At 33.2% G+C, this 17,726-nt stretch overlaps 2 protein-coding genes and 1 long non-coding RNA gene across 3 annotated transcripts; all 3 read left to right on the top strand.

Moving 5' to 3' along the window:
- The first annotated feature begins 1,451 nt into the window (after window positions 1-1,451).
- LOC6049009 (serine protease SP24D) lies at window positions 1,452-2,346 on the top strand. Its single transcript, XM_001865807.2, has 2 exons — window positions 1,452-1,719; window positions 1,774-2,346. The coding sequence occupies exons 1-2, from the start codon at window positions 1,508-1,510 to the stop codon at window positions 2,282-2,284; spliced, it is 723 nt and encodes a 240-aa protein (XP_001865842.2). The 5' UTR covers window positions 1,452-1,507; the 3' UTR covers window positions 2,285-2,346.
- Window positions 2,347-7,416: 5,070 nt separating this feature from the next.
- On the top strand, window positions 7,417-8,302 carry LOC6049010 (serine protease SP24D). Its single transcript, XM_001865808.2, has 2 exons — window positions 7,417-7,671; window positions 7,739-8,302. Exons 1-2 carry the CDS (start codon window positions 7,454-7,456, stop codon window positions 8,262-8,264), a joined length of 744 nt encoding a protein of 247 aa, XP_001865843.2. The 5' UTR covers window positions 7,417-7,453; the 3' UTR covers window positions 8,265-8,302.
- Window positions 8,303-16,366: 8,064 nt separating this feature from the next.
- LOC119770051 lies at window positions 16,367-17,285 on the top strand. Its single transcript, XR_005278631.1, has 2 exons — window positions 16,367-16,881; window positions 16,940-17,285. It is a non-coding gene; the product is annotated as an uncharacterized LOC119770051 (long non-coding RNA).
- Window positions 17,286-17,726: the final 441 nt, after the last annotated feature.

Below are 17,726 nucleotides of genomic sequence, written 5' to 3'. Positions count from 1 at the left end.
CATAAAATTTCGAATAATGAAAAATGTAACTTTTGAGAAATTTTATGACCTTTTCAAAGCAATATTTTGAAAATTTTGAAATCAAGATTATCAATTCAAACAAGCTTATTGTTGAATATTTGGCCCTTTTGAAATTGTGATAAATAAAATTTCAAAGTTATTTTTTGAAATGATCATTTGATTTCCATACAAATTTGGCACCTGTCCATACAAAAATGATTTATGAAAATTCAACAATCTGTATCTTTTGAAGGATTTTTTTTATCGATTCGGTGTCTTCGGCAAAGCTGTAGGTATGGATAAGGACTACACTAAAAAAAATGATACACGGTTAAAAAAATTGGTGATTTGCAAAAAAACACAATTATTATTTTTTTTATGTTTCAGGGGACATAAAATGCCAACTTTTCAGATATTTCCAGGTTGTGAAAAAAATCTTCAAACGAGTATTGAATTTTTTAATCAATACTGATTTTTTCAAAACATCGAAATATTGGCCGCAACAATTTTTCAACTTCATTTTTCGATGTAAAATCAAATTTGCAATCAAATAGTAAACACTTTAGCGAAATTTTTAAGAAGTGCACCGTTTTCAAGTTATAGCCAGTTTTAGGTAACTTTTTTGAAAATATTCGCAGTTTAATTTTTTTTTAATAAGTGCACATAATTGCCCACTTTTGAAAAAAATATTTTTGAAAAGCTCACTCAAATAACCCACCATTTTCTCACGTCGTTATCTCAGCAACTAATGGTCCGATTGACAATATTAAAAAATGAAACATTCGTGAAATTTTTCGATCTTGTCGATAACAATATTTTACTTTTTTTTTAATCAAGACTGACATTTCAAAAGGGCAGTTGCCAAATTTGTATGGGAGTTTATATGGACAAACTAATGATGCAAAATGGCTTCTTTGGGCATACCAAAGGCACCAAAAAAGTTTCAGCCGGATTAAAAAATACAAAAAAAAAAAAATTAAAAAAAGATCGACTTCGTAGAGAACTGCTCTCAAGGGTCAAAGCACCTCTGACGGGTTTACTCATAATCAAGGTATTGCCACAAAATGGTCAAAATGGTGAGTCTGCGCATTAGCGTATTTAGTTATCCTTTATTGAAACTTTGTATCCTTTTTTTCACCTCCTTTATCTAAAAGCTTTCAACTTATCCCTTCTGCTAATGTTTCTATAACGATTTTTCAGACAATTCCGTAAGATGTCTCTACCTATCAAACTTCCAGGTTTCAAGTATCTGTTTGGAGCCATGACTTGGTCCCTAAACTGCGTCATTTTTCGTAATTAACGTTTGTAGAACCCCACTGATAACTCGCCCATCGAACTTCTCGACACGTCACAGTTTCAAGTAGCACGTGTAAACGTTTCAAGTATTTTCACCTTCACCGCCCAGCTATGATGTTAGAACACCGGTACTATAAAACCTTCCAACTTTTGCCAAACTCGTCCACTATCGTTCCCCATCGAAGTCGGTTCAGTACCTGCCCGGATCATCATGAAGAAGTTCGCGATCGTTTGCCTCTTCCTAGGAACCCTTGTTGGTCCCAGTTTCGCTCGTCGGATCTTTGGAGGCCAGTTCGCAGAGGATCGCCAATTTCCCTACCAGGTAGCGCTCTTCCACAACGGACACTTTGACTGCGGGGGATCGATCATCGACAACCGGTGGATCTTGACGGCGGCGCACTGCGTTCTGGAACTGAATGGATCGTAAGCACAGTCATCTTCAGAGATACAATAAATTTAATCATTACTCTCTTCTAGGGTTGCCGCGAACCTCTCCGTCCTTGTAGGTTCCCAGCACCTGGTTGAGGGTGGCCGCCGCTTCGAGCCGGAAGCGATCTTCGCGCACGAATCGTACGGGGACTTCCAGAACGACATCGCGCTGATCAAGCTGGGCGAGTCGATCGAGTACGACGAGCTGAGCCAACCGATCGCGCTGTACGAGGGCGATGATCTGCCCAAGGACTCCGTGGTGGTCATTTCCGGGCACGGTCGTACCGAGGATCGTGACTTCTCCGAGCTGCTCAAGTTCAACCGGATGTTGGTGGACACGCAGGAGTCTTGCGGGAAGGACCGGGAGGGGCTGATCTGCTTCAACGAAAAGGTTGGGAACGGAGCTTGCCACGGGGATTCCGGTGGTCCGGCGGTGTTCGAGGGACGCCAGGTTGGGGTGGCCAATTTTGTGCAGGGATCCTGTGGAACGAAGTATGCCGATGGATATGCCAAGGTAACGTACTATCGGGAGTGGATCGATAGGACGATGAGAAATTAGAAGTTGTGATAGCAAAATAGATGTCTGGAAATGATCGTGAAATAAATGTCTGCTCAGCGAAATCCTTGTTTGAATTTAAAAATTAAAATCAACATTGGGGTGGTCCAAATCAGCTACCCCCTGAATTCAAAGATTGACCATCACTAGGCTATATTCCAAATTTGATCTTGTTCTGATCAGGTAACCCGCCGCAATAACTATTCTCTTCGAGCACTTCAAGGCCCAAGCAATAAAAAAAAACTTCAAACCCGAACAGACGGTAATAACTAAATTCATGCCATTTCAATAACAAATACTGTTAAAATAACAGAAAGTGTTATGGAATAATCTTGAAAAATCCATTTTTGCATAAGAGTTCAATAACAGTTTATGTTATCATAACAAAAATTGTTATTGGTCTGATATTGATTGACAGCAAAAACAACTTGAGAATAACATTTTTTGTTATGGAAGAATAACTCCAAACGTTATTGGTATGATCGGATTAGTTGTTAAAATAACAAAAAATAATAACAAAGATATGTTCGAAAAATAACGTAAAATGTTATTAGTCTGTTATTACAATAACAATCCAATAACAAAAAAATCATAACGACGAATAACAAATCTGCTTATTAATAACATAAAATGTTATTGGCCTAGTATTTTCAAATAACAAAGAATGTTATTCCCAAGTTATTTCCGTCTGCTCGGGAAGTTTATTTCCGTTGACCTACGCCAAAATCGAGTGATTAGGGGCAAAAATGAACCATGGAACCAAAAAAAAAATAATAAAAATAAAACTGACATTACATTTGAGTAGATTATGAATGAAGTTATTCTGCAATCATTAGTTAATATAAATTTTAGTTTTGGCTCCCGATTTATTTTGCAAGATTTTTTGGTTTCCAAGATTCTGGTTTCTATCGATTCCTTAAACCAGGGGTGACCAAAGTATAGCCCGCGGGCCGAATGTGGCCCACGAGGTGATTTTTAGAGGTCCGCGGATCCATTTTGAATGATTACGTAAAATGGCCCGTTGGCCCAACTGTAAAGTTGTTTGATGATAATCAAAAATTATAGTTAGGTTTAATTTTTGTTATTTATGATTTAATTTTATGTATGACACAAATATCTTGTTCATAAATCTTTGCGAAAAAAATAAACCATTTATTGTGAGTTATAAAACTTTTTTTAAGGTGTGTTATCAAATACAGTATAAATGACAAAAGAAAGCTTTTAAATAGAGCAAAAATATATGGATTCCTTGTTAATTGTTGAACATTTTATCAAAAATAATATAACTTCCTCTTTTTAAACTAGTTTATTTAGAAAAAAAAAAATATTTTTAATTGATTTTATTTATTGACGAAATGACGAAAATGGCCAACAAATACTTGAAATTTGCAAAAAATAAAAACAGCTGATGGAATTTAGTTTTATTTTATAGATAGAAATAGCTTCATTTATTTTTTTTTTAAATAATTTTGCGCCCGTAAGTTCATACAAATTTAGCCCGCCTATCAAAATTTCACAACAAAATAAATCGATTTCATGCATTAGATTTTTTGGTTGGAAAAACATGTAAGGTGAAAATGGCTGTATCTCGAAAATTACATCAGCAAACTTTCTGAAACTTAGCCCAGGGATACCTGACAATTATATGAAGCAAAATACATCATTATCTCAAATTGCATATTCATTTAAATGCTGAATTTTTTGCGATTGTTGCAAAATCTCTGAAATCCCCAATAAAAAGCTCTCCAACAAAGTGCACACCTTAACTATCTAAGACACACTCCCCAGTGTGAAACTGATCTAAAGTGGTCGAAAGCATAAAAGCTCAGTCGAGACGCACACCACTCTAGGCGAGCGGGGAGGAGAAGGGGTATGATTTTCAGTGTGCAAATATTTTGTGTGCATTTATTATCTGCACAGGCGGAGAATTTGGTGCAAGCTTTCCAATAAATGATTGATTGTAAGAAAATGCAGTTTCAATTGTTTTATGTTGATTGCATTTTGTAAAATTTCTAAAAAAAAAAAATTTCCGCTGGATTTTCAAGCCAACATTGATTTAAGATTTTATATACGTTTCTGAATAAGAAATTATGAAAAGCATTATTTAATTTCAAACTAAATGACATTTTTTTTTAATTTTTTATCTTTTTGGGTCAAATTTGTTGGGTATTTGTCTCTTAAAACATGTTAAAGTTCTTAAAGTTTTAATGTATGAATTTTAGGAAATTCATGTGAAATGTCATTTTTTGAGATAAAAATGCATGAAATTGATTAATATGTTGTGAATTGCTCAGCTATTAAAACTAGAAATGCTAATAAAAACACTGAATACTCTTTATTTAATGCACACATATTAATAATTATGCAATTCGCAATATGCAAACGACGCGAAATTCAAAGTTTATTTAACTGCTTAACAAAAAAATCGTTAAAAAAAATCTATACAAGTTTGGTGCCCACGTAAAAATTAAAAGAAATTGGGACTACCAAGGAAAAAATAATGATTTCATTTTTTTAAGTAAAGGCTTGAAAAGGCATTATATTACATTTTTTAGGAATTTAAATGATTTGATAACATTAGTTTTTTTAAACCAATTTTTAAGTAGCAAAAAGATTTTTTTCAAATCAGTAGAAACAATTTACTCGTGACATTAAAAAAGTTCTGAGAATTTTCACAAAAAACTGTATTTTTTATTTTTTTGAATGAACCATTTTTGTTTCAGGGGTTACACACATGTAGAAAATCATAAAATTTCATATTACAGAAAAATTATTAAATCCACCTTAATGATGATTTTCAAACACTCCTGAAAGTTTCATGAAGATATTTCAAGTTTAAAATGAGTAGGAAACGATTTAAGCTCAAAATTTTGCCATGCGCAAAGCGAACTGTCAAACTTTGTGAGCGTTTTTCTCTGAACACCGAGTTGATTTACGGGTGCCACGATATCTCGAGATGGAATGGACCAAATTTTGGGTAAAGACACCCAAGACATATCCCGTGTGCACGACGAAGCCCGATTTTGAAATTTTATAATTAAAAAAATTACAAAAATCTGAAACTGGCGATTTTAAATGAAAAACTTAAAAATATGTTTATCTTTTTTTTTTTCAAATAAACTTTTTGAAAATCGGCCTTCGTACTGCAAACCGGACCGGTTTAGCGAGGCTTCACCAAAATTTTGAGCCGATTCGGTCAAGGCAGTGTTGAGATATCGTGGCACCCGTTTTTTAAACTGCTAACTTGAAATTGCTGTATCTCGGCAATGATGCAACCAAATATCTTCAAATTTGTTTTGTTAGTAGGTGAAAATGTATACTTCAATGCTCTCCCAGGCAGACGATAATAACAAAATTAATAATTTTTCAATAACAAATCCTGTTAAAATAACAAAAAGTGTTATTATTTTATCCTGAAGTTCAACTTCAAGAAGGAAAAAAAATAACAGTTTCTGATAAAATAACAAAATTTGATATTGAAGTGATATTATATTGAAAATGTTTAATAACACGCTAATAAGAGGAAATGTTATACATTTCAAAAACTCTCCTAATAACAAAATTTGTTATTCGTTCGGTATACTGACTTAGAAATAAAATTACCATAAATCGCACAAATGGAAAAGTTTCTAAGTGTCCATAACACAATATGTTATTATTTTTTCTTTTGTTAAATATGTTTAGATCTTTGGGATAATTTTGTCTAATTTCGTCGGGGTCATTATTTTGGCCATGAAATGGGGTCCTTAAGCTAAAATTATTTAAAAAAATTGAAATTTTGAAAGTTGATTTTTTTAATTATTTGATATACCCCTTACAGGACTTTGTTTGAAATGGTTAGAACTACGGGAATAATTTTGACCAATTTCGTCAGGGTCATTATTTTGTCCATGAAATGGGGTCCTTAAGCTAAAATTATTCTAAAAAGTTGAAAATTTGAAAGCTGATTTTTTTTAATTATTTGATATACCCCCTAAGGGACTTTGCTAAAATTGGCTAGATCTATGAATTAATTTATTTATTGAGAATATTTGAAGTGTGAATAACAAAAACTGTTATTATTTTCACAGAGCCAGGAAGTCGGAGCTGACGTTGAAGTTCGAGCTGGAATGAGACCTCGGAGACTGCATCGGATTCATCTAATTTTCAGCAACTTTTACTTGGAGTTGGAATCTGTGAAGTCGTGTATTTTTGGAGAGCTGAAGTCGTCGTTGACGTCATATCCTGCATCCAGAGTCGGAGTTGTCTTCAAAGTATGGATTCAAAGTCGCTTGGAGGTACCCGACTCTGCAGCCCTGACTAGTACAGAGGAGTTATGGCAACTGCAGGTTTATTTGCAAATTACAAATATACCAAAACAATAACTTTTTTTGTAATGGAGACATACCAGTTCAATAACATTTTTTGTTATTATGCTGCTCCACCTCTCCCGGGCAGACGGTAATCCCGAGCAGACGGAAATAACTTGGGAATAACATTTTTTGATATTTGAAAATACTAGGCCAATAACATTTTACGTTATTTATAACAAGATTTGTTATCCGTCGTTATGATTTTTTTTGTTATTGGAATGTTATTGTAATAACAGACTTATAACATTTTAAATTATTCTTCGAACAAATCTTTGTTATTAATTTTTGTTATTTTAACAACTAATCCGATCATCCCAATAACAGTTGGAGTTATCCTTCCATAGCAAAAAATGTTATTCCAAAGTTGTTTTGGCTTTCAACCAATACCAGACCAATAACAAATTTTGTTATGATAACATAAACCGTTATTAAACCATTATGCAGAAATGGATTTTTCAGGAAGATTCCATAACACTTTTTGTTATTTTAACAGAATTTGTTATTGAAATGGCATGAATTTTGTTATTACCGTCTGCCCGGGGTGTGTGAAAAGTTAAATTTCCTTCAAAGTACCTTATTTTTAAATATTCATAAAAATGTAAAATGCACAAATTATGTAAGAAATAATCAACAAACTAAAAGCATGCGTAAATACCCTTTGAAATACTTGCCTTATGAACCACTAAAATCACATTCTTCCAAAGTTCCCCCTACTTCAAACGCTTAATCATGGATTAAACTTCTAGCAGTTTGAAGTACTTTGCTGGTATAAATACACGCCCAAAGACCTAAACAATCTATTCAGTCCCACCTACCATCGATGAAGTGCGCTACAATCCTCCTGGCTGTGGCCGTGGCCACATTCGCCCCTTCGATCGCCGAGTCTCGCCGCATCGTCGGTGGCCAGTTCGCCGAGGAGCACCAGTTCCCGTACCAGATTGGGCTGTTTCTGGATGGCAACTTCCGGTGCGGTGGCTCCATCATCGATTCCCAGTGGATTCTGACCGCGTCCCACTGCGTGCTGGACGGCGTTGATAAGTGAGTTTTTGTAGATAAGTTGAAGTAGTTCAGGTGGTAACAGTTGGGCTTATTTTCTTTCAAATAGAATCCCGGCCAAGGGTTTCAAGGTGCACGTTGGTTCGGCCAACCTCGAGCAGGGTCAGCTGTACGCCGTGGCCGAAACGTTCGCCCACGAGCAGTACGGAAGCTTCCAGAACGATATCGCCCTGATCAAGCTGCAGCAGAAGCTCGAGTACAGCGAAGGCGTTCAACCGATCGAGCTGAACACGGTGGAATTGCCGGTGGACACTCCGGTCATCATCTCCGGCTACGGGCGCATTGGAGACGGCCAACCGATCTCGGAACAGCTCAAGTACAACACGGCGTTCGTCGAGTCGAAGGAAATTTGTCGCAGCATGACGGGACTTTCTGGGAAGGGATTGATCTGTTTCAAATCTCCGGCTGATAATGGTGCCTGTAACGGAGATTCCGGTGGTCCGGCGGCCCACAACGATAAGCTTGTCGGGGTGGCCAACTTTGTGCTGCAGGGATGTGGAACTCAGTATCCGGATGGGTACGCCGAGGTGGCGTACTACGTGGACTGGATCAACGAAACTAAGCAGAAGAACTAGAAAATTCAATATTTACAGCAGTTTTTTTTAACAACTGGATTTTTCACTAAAATGGTAAAAAAAAAGTTCAACAAGTATCCAACAAGGGTTATTTACTAAAGTTTTCGTGTATTAGTAAACCTTCGAACACCTTTTTTAACACTCAAAATTGTAAAACAATGTGGTTAGAAAATAAAAAGTATTTATTAAGATTCGTTTGTCTTTAAAATTTTACAAAACATTACAATAATTACTTTCTGTTAATAAAATAAATATTGAGCCATTTTGGGAAAGGGTCCATCCCTAAACCATGTGAAAAATGTTGGGTTGACAGCTGCCCCTTTTTCGTCTTTTCGTCTTTTCGTCTTTTCGTCTTTTCGTCTTTTCGTCTTTTCGTCTTTTCGTCTTTTCGTCTTTTCGTCTTTTCGTCTTTTAGTCTGTTCGTCTGTTCGTCTGTTCATCTTTTCGTCGTTGAGCAATTCCATGCCAAATAGGGAATTGGTTGTACCCGACCCTCTCCGATTTCAATGAAACTTTTTGTAGACATGTTATCCTAGCTTATATAAGCCATTTTTATGTATATGGAGCCAGTTCCACACGATGATGACATTTGAGAAGGGTGTAAGTGTTTTAAATATTTTTGTAATTCGTAATTTAAATATTTCTGTATCTCGAAGGCGTTGAATCGTATCAAAAAGTGGTCAAAGACAAACTTGTAGGAAATTTGACGGGCTTTTCGATAAAAATACACTGAAAGAAAAAAAAAACACTCAACTTTTATGAGATTTTTTGATTTTTAAGTTAAAAAGTCAAATTTGAGGGCTCCCCATGATTTTTTTTCGTTCAAAATTTTTGTGAAGATAGCCTAAGATGTTACAAAAAGACACACGAAAAATGCAGGATGGAGCATCTCACCTAAAAAAAAAAACAAAAATCATTTACTGAAACTGTTTTTTTGAAAAGTGCTCTAAACGTCCAAATTTTCAAAAACCGAATACGGGAATCGATTCTCCAGACAATTTTACATAAAAGTCTCCATATTGACTACTGTCCTAAGTCCAATCCTTGTGAAGTTACAGCGGTTTTAAAAATAAAAATGTTGAAAAAATAGGGTTTTTGATGGTTTTTGGCAATTTCTATATGACAGACTTGATTTTTCAGTCTCGTAAATATTTTTACCGGAAAGCTCGTCCAATTTCCCATAAGTTTGTCTTTGACCACATTTCAATTGGATCAGATATAAGCTAATTTACTATCCAGGTTACTATACTACACTGAAAAAATATGATGTTTTCTGTAATTAGCTTATATCTGCAAGCCCATACATCCAATTGAAATGTGGTCAAAGACAAACTTATGGGAAATTGGACGAGCTTTCCGGTAAAAATATTTACGAGACTGAAAAATCAAGTCTGTCATATAGAAATTGCCAAAAACCATCAAAAAAACTATTTTTCAAACTTTTTTATTTTTAAAACCGCTGTAACTTCACAAGGATTGGTCTTAGGACAGTAGTCAATATGTGGAGACTTTTATGTAAAATTGTCTGGAGAATCGATTCCCGTATTCGGTTTTTGAAAATTTTGACGTTTAGAGCACTTAAAAAAAACAGTTTCAGTAAATGATTTTTGTATTTTTTTCAGGTGAGATGCTCCATCCTGCATTTTTCGTGAGTCTTTTTGAAACATCTTAGGCTATCTTCACAAAAATTTTGAACGAAAAAAATCGTGGGCCCCCCCTCAAATTTGACTTTTAAACTTTAAAATAAAAAAATCTCATAAAAGTTGAGTGTTTTTTTTCTTTCAGTGTATTATTATCGAAAAGCCCGTCAAATTTCCTACAAGTTTGTCTTTGACCACTTTTTGATACGATTCAACGCCTTCAAGATACAGAAATATTTATATTCCGAATTACAAAAATATTTAAAACACTTACGCCCTTCTCAAATGTCATTATCGTGTGGAACTGGCTCCATATACATAAAAATGGCTTATATAAGCGTAGGATAACATGTCTACAAAGTTTCATTGAAATCGGAGAGGGTCGAGAAAAAAGAACCTGAAAAATTCCTGTTTTGGGCTGGAATTGCTCCTTTTCGTCTTTTCGTCTTTTTCGTCTTTTCGTCTTTTTCATCTCTTTTTTATGTCAGTTTTTAGTTTTTAGTTTTTAGTTTTTAGTTTTTAGTTTTTAGTTTTTAGTTTTTAGTTTTTAGTTTTTAGTTTTTAGTTTTTAGTTTTTAGTTTTTAGTTTTTAGTTTTTAGTTTTTAGTTTTTAGTTTTTAGTTTTTTTTTAGTTTTTAGTTTTTAGTTTTTAGTTTTAGTTTTTAGTTTTTAGTTTTTAGTTTTTAGTTTTTAGTTTTTAGTTTTAGTTTTTAGTTTTTAGTTTTTAGTTTTAGTTTTTAGTTTTAGTTTTTAGTTTTTAGTTTTTAGTTTTTAGTTTTTAGTTTTTAGTTTTTAGTTTTAGTTTTTAGTTTTTAGTTTTTAGTTTTTAGTTTTTAGTTTTTAGTTTTTAGTTTTTAGTTTTTAGTTTTTAGTTTTTAGTTTTTAGTTTTTAGTTTTTAGTTTTTAGTTTTTAGTTTTTAGTTTTTAGTTTTTAGTTTTTAGTTTTTAGTTTTTAGTTTTTAGTTTTTAGTTTTTAGTTTTTAGTTTTTAGTTTTTAGTTTTTAGTTTTTAGTTTTTAGTTTTTAGTTTTTAGTTTTTAGTTTTTAGTTTTAGTTTTTAGTTTTTAGTTTTTAGTTTTTAGTTTTTAGTTTTTAGTTTTTAGTTTTTAGTTTTTAGTTTTTAGTTTTTAGTTTTTAGTTTTTAGTTTTTAGTTTTTAGTTTTTAGTTTTTAGTTTTTAGTTTTTAGTTTTTAGTTTTTAGTTTTTAGTTTTTAGTTTTTAGTTTTTAGTTTTTAGTTTTTAGTTTTTAGTTTTTAGTTTTTAGTTTTTAGTTTTTAGTTTTTAGTTTTTAGTTTTTAGTTTTTAGTTTTTAGTTTTTAGTTTTTAGTTTTTAGTTTTTAGTTTTTAGTTTTTAGTTTTTAGTTTTAGTTTTTAGTTTTTAGTTTTTAGTTTTTAGTTTTTAGTTTTTAGTTTTAGTTTTTAGTTTTTAGTTTTTAGTTTTTAGTTTTTAGTTTTTAGTTTTTAGTTTTTAGTTTTTAGTTTTTAGTTTTAGTTTTTAGTTTTTAGTTTTTAGTTTTTAGTTTTTAGTTTTTAGTTTTTAGTTTTTAGTTTTAGTTTTTAGTTTTTAGTTTTAGTTTTTAGTTTTTAGTTTTTAGTTTTTAGTTTTTAGTTTTTAGTTTTTAGTTTTTAGTTTTTAGTTTTTAGTTTTTAGTTTTTAGTTTTTAGTTTTTAGTTTTTAGTTTTTAGTTTTTAGTTTTTAGTTTTTAGTTTTTAGTTTTTAGTTTTTAGTTTTTAGTTTTTAGTTTTTAGTTTTTAGTTTTTAGTTTTTAGTTTTTAGTTTTTAGTTTTTAGTTTTTAGTTTTTAGTTTTTAGTTTTTAGTTTTTAGTTTTTAGTTTTTAGTTTTTAGTTTTAGTTTTTAGTTTTTAGTTTTTAGTTTTTAGTTTTTAGTTTTTAGTTTTTAGTTTTTAGTTTTAGTTTTAGTTTTTAGTTTTTAGTTTTTAGTTTTTAGTTTTTAGTTTTTAGTTTTTAGTTTTTAGTTTTTAGTTTTTAGTTTTTAGTTTTTAGTTTTTAGTTTTAGTTTTTAGTTTTTAGTTTTTAGTTTTAGTTTTTAGTTTTTAGTTTTTAGTTTTTAGTTTTTAGTTTTTAGTTTTTAGTTTTTAGTTTTTAGTTTTTAGTTTTTAGTTTTTAGTTTTTAGTTTTTAGTTTTTAGTTTTTAGTTTTTAGTTTTTAGTTTTTTTTTAGTTTTTAGTTTTTAGTTTTTAGTTTTTAGTTTTTAGTTTTTAGTTTTTAGTTTTTAGTTTTTAGTTTTTAGTTTTTAGTTTTTAGTTTTTAGTTTTTAGTTTTTAGTTTTTAGTTTTTAGTTTTTAGTTTTTAGTTTTTAGTTTTTAGTTTTTAGTTTTTAGTTTTTAGTTTTTAGTTTTTAGTTTTTAGTTTTTAGTTTTTAGTTTTTAGTTTTTAGTTTTTAGTTTTTAGTCAACATGATGCATTTATAGAGAAGCAGGAATTTTCTGTGTATGTTACAAGTAGAATAAGCTGCAAATGTGCCATGGCTTAAATCATCTTTTTATAAGATTTTAGATGTTTATCAAATTGCTGAAAGCAACAATTTCCCAATAACTTAGCGTGATGGACAACCCATTTCCCCTGGAGGGAAATAAGAGCTCTCAAACCTTTTTGCAACATCACTTCAGACCCTCCGGAGGCGATCCGCAAGTTATCTTAATAATCGAGATGAATCGCCACCCTCGGCCGTCCATCCGAGCACCATAAGTCTCCAGCTGGTGTGATGGCTTAACTCACTCTTCAGTAAAGCTGCACTGCCTTTCGGTCCAAATCAAGTGGTCCTGACAAATGGTGGCTGCCTTGGGGCGATATGTGCCATTATTTCTCACATTTGTTCTAATCAATTTCTTTTCATCTGGAAAAGTGTCGGGACCAAGTTCGCATCCTCCTCTCCCTACGCCTCCTTCCCCCGGGGTGATTTGGCACAATTTTCCTCTCGTGATGATGGTGCGAAAATGCGTCGGAAGAGGGCGTGGTAGAGCGTTCTTCAAGTTAATGATTTCCTATAAATTGAAATGAAGCACCTTAAGGTTATTAACTGCTGGTTTGTGGGAAATTTACTGGGCTTTTATGGCTCAATCAACAAATGATTTTGGGAAGGATCACCATGTTTTACTTTTTATTCAAATGTTTTTGACTTCCTTATTGAGGCTAGCATATTACTTGCGAAAATTAACTTTTTATTAAAAATAAAAAAAACTGAACAAAGATTTTTTTATTCTGATCACTCTTTCAATCATCTCTTGAAAATGAAGTTAGTTGCACAATACTTTTGGTGGTAAAGTTTTTCAACTCCAAGGACTTTGCTTGTAGTGCTCATAGCACATGAGGTGTACATGAACGGTAACAACGGTAACAACGTGTTGCATTGATAAGGACACCGAAGGTGTACTCAACCGTTGTCAGAGGAAACGGCACGATTGATGATTCTGACAAGGATGGATTGACCGTTGCTGATGTGCTCAAGATTGAACAGTAGAAAGGTATTTTTATTATTTAAAAAAATTTTAAATTACAATTTCTTAAAAACGATGTCTGCTATTAAATTCTTGTCTTCTTCTAAGGACAAATTTCAACGAAATTTTTTAACTGTTCCTCCAAACCGTGTCACTCTTGAATCCGACCCGGTCCTGTTGACATGGTCGTCCTTCCGAAAAACCAGGACACAACCAAAAGTACTACACGAGCAGACAAAGCGCAAACAACTCATCAGCCCGTTGCCATCAGCAATCAAACCCTGGCCGGATGGATGGACAGCAGCGCAAACGAACCGGTTTCCTAAGCTTGGAGCTTGGTGAGAAACACAAACCACGTGTCAGGTGTACACATCGCAACCGTCGCCGTGATCGGGCCCCGTGACAGCGAGAGGATGGGAGGTCCTGATTCGTCCAACTGTGGCTGGGTAGTTGGTTTTTTTTTGGGAGGGGAATTAGAGTTATAGACTGTGATTTTTAATAAGTGTCTTAATAAGATAATATCACCTCAGATTTCAATGTTTAGGATATTTTAATTATCATAACTTGTATCATAACAAAAATCAAACCTAAACTTATTTTCACCAGACTATAACAAAATGGACAGTAGATTTACTGTGGTTGACAGACAACCTTCCGGAAAAAAAACTATTCCAACTCTCATCGTGACATGGATGACAAATTAAGGGATGGTGTTTCCGTTGAAGGAAAATCAGATTACAAAAGCTTGGAAAATACAATCCTGGTGCTTAAATGGAACGTAGAAACTTTGCAGAAAATTGTTAACGATAAAATTATTGAGGTTCAATAACGATAGTTCTATCGTTATCGTTGAGACGATTGCGGGTGATAATTCATTTGAGCAGCTCTCTAGGATTTCGGTCATTCGATTTTTTTTTGTATTTTTTACTCCGACTGAAACTTTTTTGGTGCCTTCGGTATGCCCAAAGAAGCCATTTTGCATCATTAGTTTGTCCATATAATTTTCCATACAAATTTGGCAGCTGTCCATACAAAAATGATGCATGAAAATTCAAAAATCTGTATCTTTTGAAGGAATTTTTTGATCGATTTGGTGTCTTCTACAAAGTTGTAGGTATAGATACGGACTACACTGAAAAAAACGATACACGGTAAAAAAAATTTGGTGATTTTTTTATTTAACTTTTTATCACTAAAACTTGATTTGCAAAAAAACACTATTTTTTATTTTTTTTTATTTTTTGATATGTTTTAGAGGACATAAAATGCCAACTTTTCAGAAATTTTCAGGATGTGCAAAAAATCGTTGACCGAGTTATGAATTTTTTAAATCAATACTGATTTTTAAAAAAAATCGAAATATTGGTCACACAAATTTTTCAACTTCATTTTTCGATGTAAAATCAAATTTGCAATCAAAAAGTACTTTAGTGAAATTTTGATAAAGTGCACCGTTTTCAAGTTAAATCCATATTTAGGAAACTTTTTTGAAAATAGTCGCAGTTTTTCATTTTTTTTAAATTAGTGCACATGTTTGCCCAATTTTGGAAAAAATATTTTTAAAAAGCTGGGAAAATTCTCTATATTTTGCTTCTTCGGACTTTGTTGATACGACCTTTAGTTGCTGAGATATTGCAATGCAAAGGTTTAAAAACAGGAAAATTGATGTTTTCTAAGTCTCACCCAAACAACCCTCCATTTTCTATCGTCAATATCTTAGCAACTAATGGTCCGATTTTCAATGTTAATATATGAAACATTTGTGAAATTTTCCGATCTTTTCGAAAAAAAATATTTACAAAATTTTCAAATCAAGTCTAACATTTTAAAAGGGTGTAATATTGAATATTTGGCCTTTTTGAAATGTAAGTCTTGATTTGAAAATTTTGAAAATATTTTTTTTCGAAAAGGTCGGAAAATTTCACAAATGTTTCATATATTAACATTGTAAATCGGACCATTAGTTGCTGAGATATCGACATTGAAAAATGGTGGGTTTTTTGGGTGAGACTTAGAAAACATCAATTTTCCTGTTTTTAAACCTTTGCATTGCAATATCTCAGCAACTAAAGGTCGTATCAACAAAGTCCGAAGAAGCAAAATATAGAGAATTTTCCCAGCTTTTTAAAAATATTTTTTCCAAAATTGGGCAAACATGTGCACTAATTTAAAAAAAATGAAAAACTGCGACTATTTTCAAAAAAGTTCCCTATATATGGATTTAAGGTGTAACGGGCCATCATTAAATATGGCGAAAAAACATGGTTGGCAAATTTTCCGGTTTCACCCTAACGATGATACTTTTTTGTTCCACCCTAATCTGCAAAAAATTGCAACGTTTTGGAAGTTTTCTATTTTTTCGAAAAATATACATGCAGCATACAACAAAACATAATCACCATGCACAAAACGTTCCTGGGAATCCAGAAAAACAAGCAGAATTGGCGTAAAATACCTATTTTTCCTTTAATTTTGACTATTTTTGAGCACTATATTTTTCCCATACAAAAAACACCGCTTCGGCAATCACCTCCAAAAAGACGTTTTATTCACTTTACCTTTACGAAACAGCAATCACCGTACGTGCTGCAGCCAGGAGAATCTGCCAGTTTCCACCAAATGCCACAAAACCCGCGAATTCCGTCAAAACGTCGTTCTAAACTTGCGAAGTGAAATTTTCCACGAGATAATTTGCATTTTTCGACACGATTCAATACCAGCAACAGTTGCATTAGTATGTGTAGTCATCAAGATTCTTACCACAGGTTGTTGCCAGAATTTATTTTCGAGCACTTTATATTAAAATACCTCTGTATGGTTTTTTTTCCTTTTGTTCATCAAAAAACACTTGAAAAGTGATTAAATATTTAATTATTGTTTACTATGGAAACTTTAAATAGCAAATGAGCGAAATAAAATGATAAAAATCAAGATTCGATTATACCGAAGAAAAGTTGATTTAAAAATTGTAACATCTTTGGCAACACTTTCGTTTGACACGTCTCGCACGCAACTGACAGTTCTGTTTGTTTTCGTTCGTGCTATAAATAATCTCGTCCCGTTTCCGTCCGCGAAATCTATTTCGAGTCAAAGTTACGAGGTCCGTTCCGTTCTAACTCGCCCTAATCGAGACCATGTTCCGGCGCTCTGATCGTAGGGGAAATCTCTGTGCGAAAGTTAAAAGTCGTCGCTCTTGGTGAAATTTAATCGAGCATTATCTGCGGTTGAAGCTGCTGTCGCCAAAGGAGCTGCTGCAGCTACCTGATTTGATATGAAAGGTGACTTATCTCCACGAAGGGCATCGTGCTGGTCCGGGTGCTTCCGGTACGGTGCAGGCGAAGCAATCGACCTGATTGAGAAAATGCTCAATGTTGCGCCGCAGACGGTACTTTCAAATTCCGGATTTGGGCCACGAGCAACACGACGATTCGAACGCGATCTAAACGGCGTACAATATCGTGACGTAGAACTGTGGAACGGTTTGCGACGGGTTGCACGTTCACCGGGGTGCTAAATAGGGTAAGCTTAACCTTGTTTTAAAGAAAATCTAAGATATTTATCATCCTTCTTTTTTCAGTTGAACTATCTAATCTAAGGGATCCACACCATAATTTAAGCAAATTGGACGACTTCGACTTAACGCCTTCATCTCAACTATGTTAAGGTAAAGCTACATATTCCTGTTTTGCTGCTGATTCCTTAATTCCGTTCATCGAGCAGCGGGAAATTCATTTGAAGTGACCCTTGCTCATTTCGTTCAAAAATCAACACGTTCCGGCATGTTGCGATCCTTCGCGTGATGTCAAAACTCGTTAAACCTGGTCAAAAGATGTCATCAAAAAACGAATCTTAAAAAATAGTAAATAATAAAGTGGCGGCGACAAATTTTCCAATTCCGAATGCCAGTTTTGGGTTACAATAAAGTTTGTATTTATTAAAAAAAAATATAACTCTATGGTGACAGCTTCAGAAATATTCTGCCGTAATTTATCATTTAGTCAAATGCTGGAATAATTTGGTTTATTAATTTTACAAGATTGATTCTGTAAAGGACCTTTTAATCTGTCGTCTTTTCGATCTTCGTGTTCAAAAAACGTGGTAAATGGCTTTTATTTTATTTTTTCTATATTTTTCTGCTCTTATTTATTACAGATTATTTGGCATTTAAAAATTTGATAAGGGGCCAACCAGAAACTACGCGGATACGCGCACTCGTAGTTTGTGGAAGCCCCTAACGTGTTTGTTTACATCAGTTATGTAACCAAACTGATACTTCACCAATACAATTATAAAAGATTGACACTTACTAATACAGGCAAATTTTAATGATAATCATCACACCAATACTTTTACATTGCACTAAT

Source organism: Culex quinquefasciatus, chromosome 3, assembly GCF_015732765.1.
Source record: "Culex quinquefasciatus strain JHB chromosome 3, VPISU_Cqui_1.0_pri_paternal, whole genome shotgun sequence".
Taxonomy (NCBI): domain Eukaryota; kingdom Metazoa; phylum Arthropoda; class Insecta; order Diptera; family Culicidae; genus Culex; species Culex quinquefasciatus.
The sequence above is the reverse complement of the archived record's forward strand: the minus strand, read 5'-3'. Positions and strand labels throughout refer to the sequence as shown.

Bases quoted from the DNA above. Each gene is read 5' to 3' on its own strand.
- LOC6049009 (XM_001865807.2), top strand. From the start codon at position 1,508: ATGAAGAAGTTCGCGATCGTTTGCCTCTTCCTAGGAACCCTTGTTGGT. The intron at 1,720-1,773 runs GTAAGCACAGTC...ACTCTCTTCTAG, and splicing joins GTTCTGGAACTGAATGGATC to GGTTGCCGCGAACCTCTCCG.
- LOC6049010 (XM_001865808.2), top strand. From the start codon at position 7,454: ATGAAGTGCGCTACAATCCTCCTGGCTGTGGCCGTGGCCACATTCGCC. The intron at 7,672-7,738 runs GTGAGTTTTTGT...TCTTTCAAATAG, and splicing joins GTGCTGGACGGCGTTGATAA to AATCCCGGCCAAGGGTTTCA.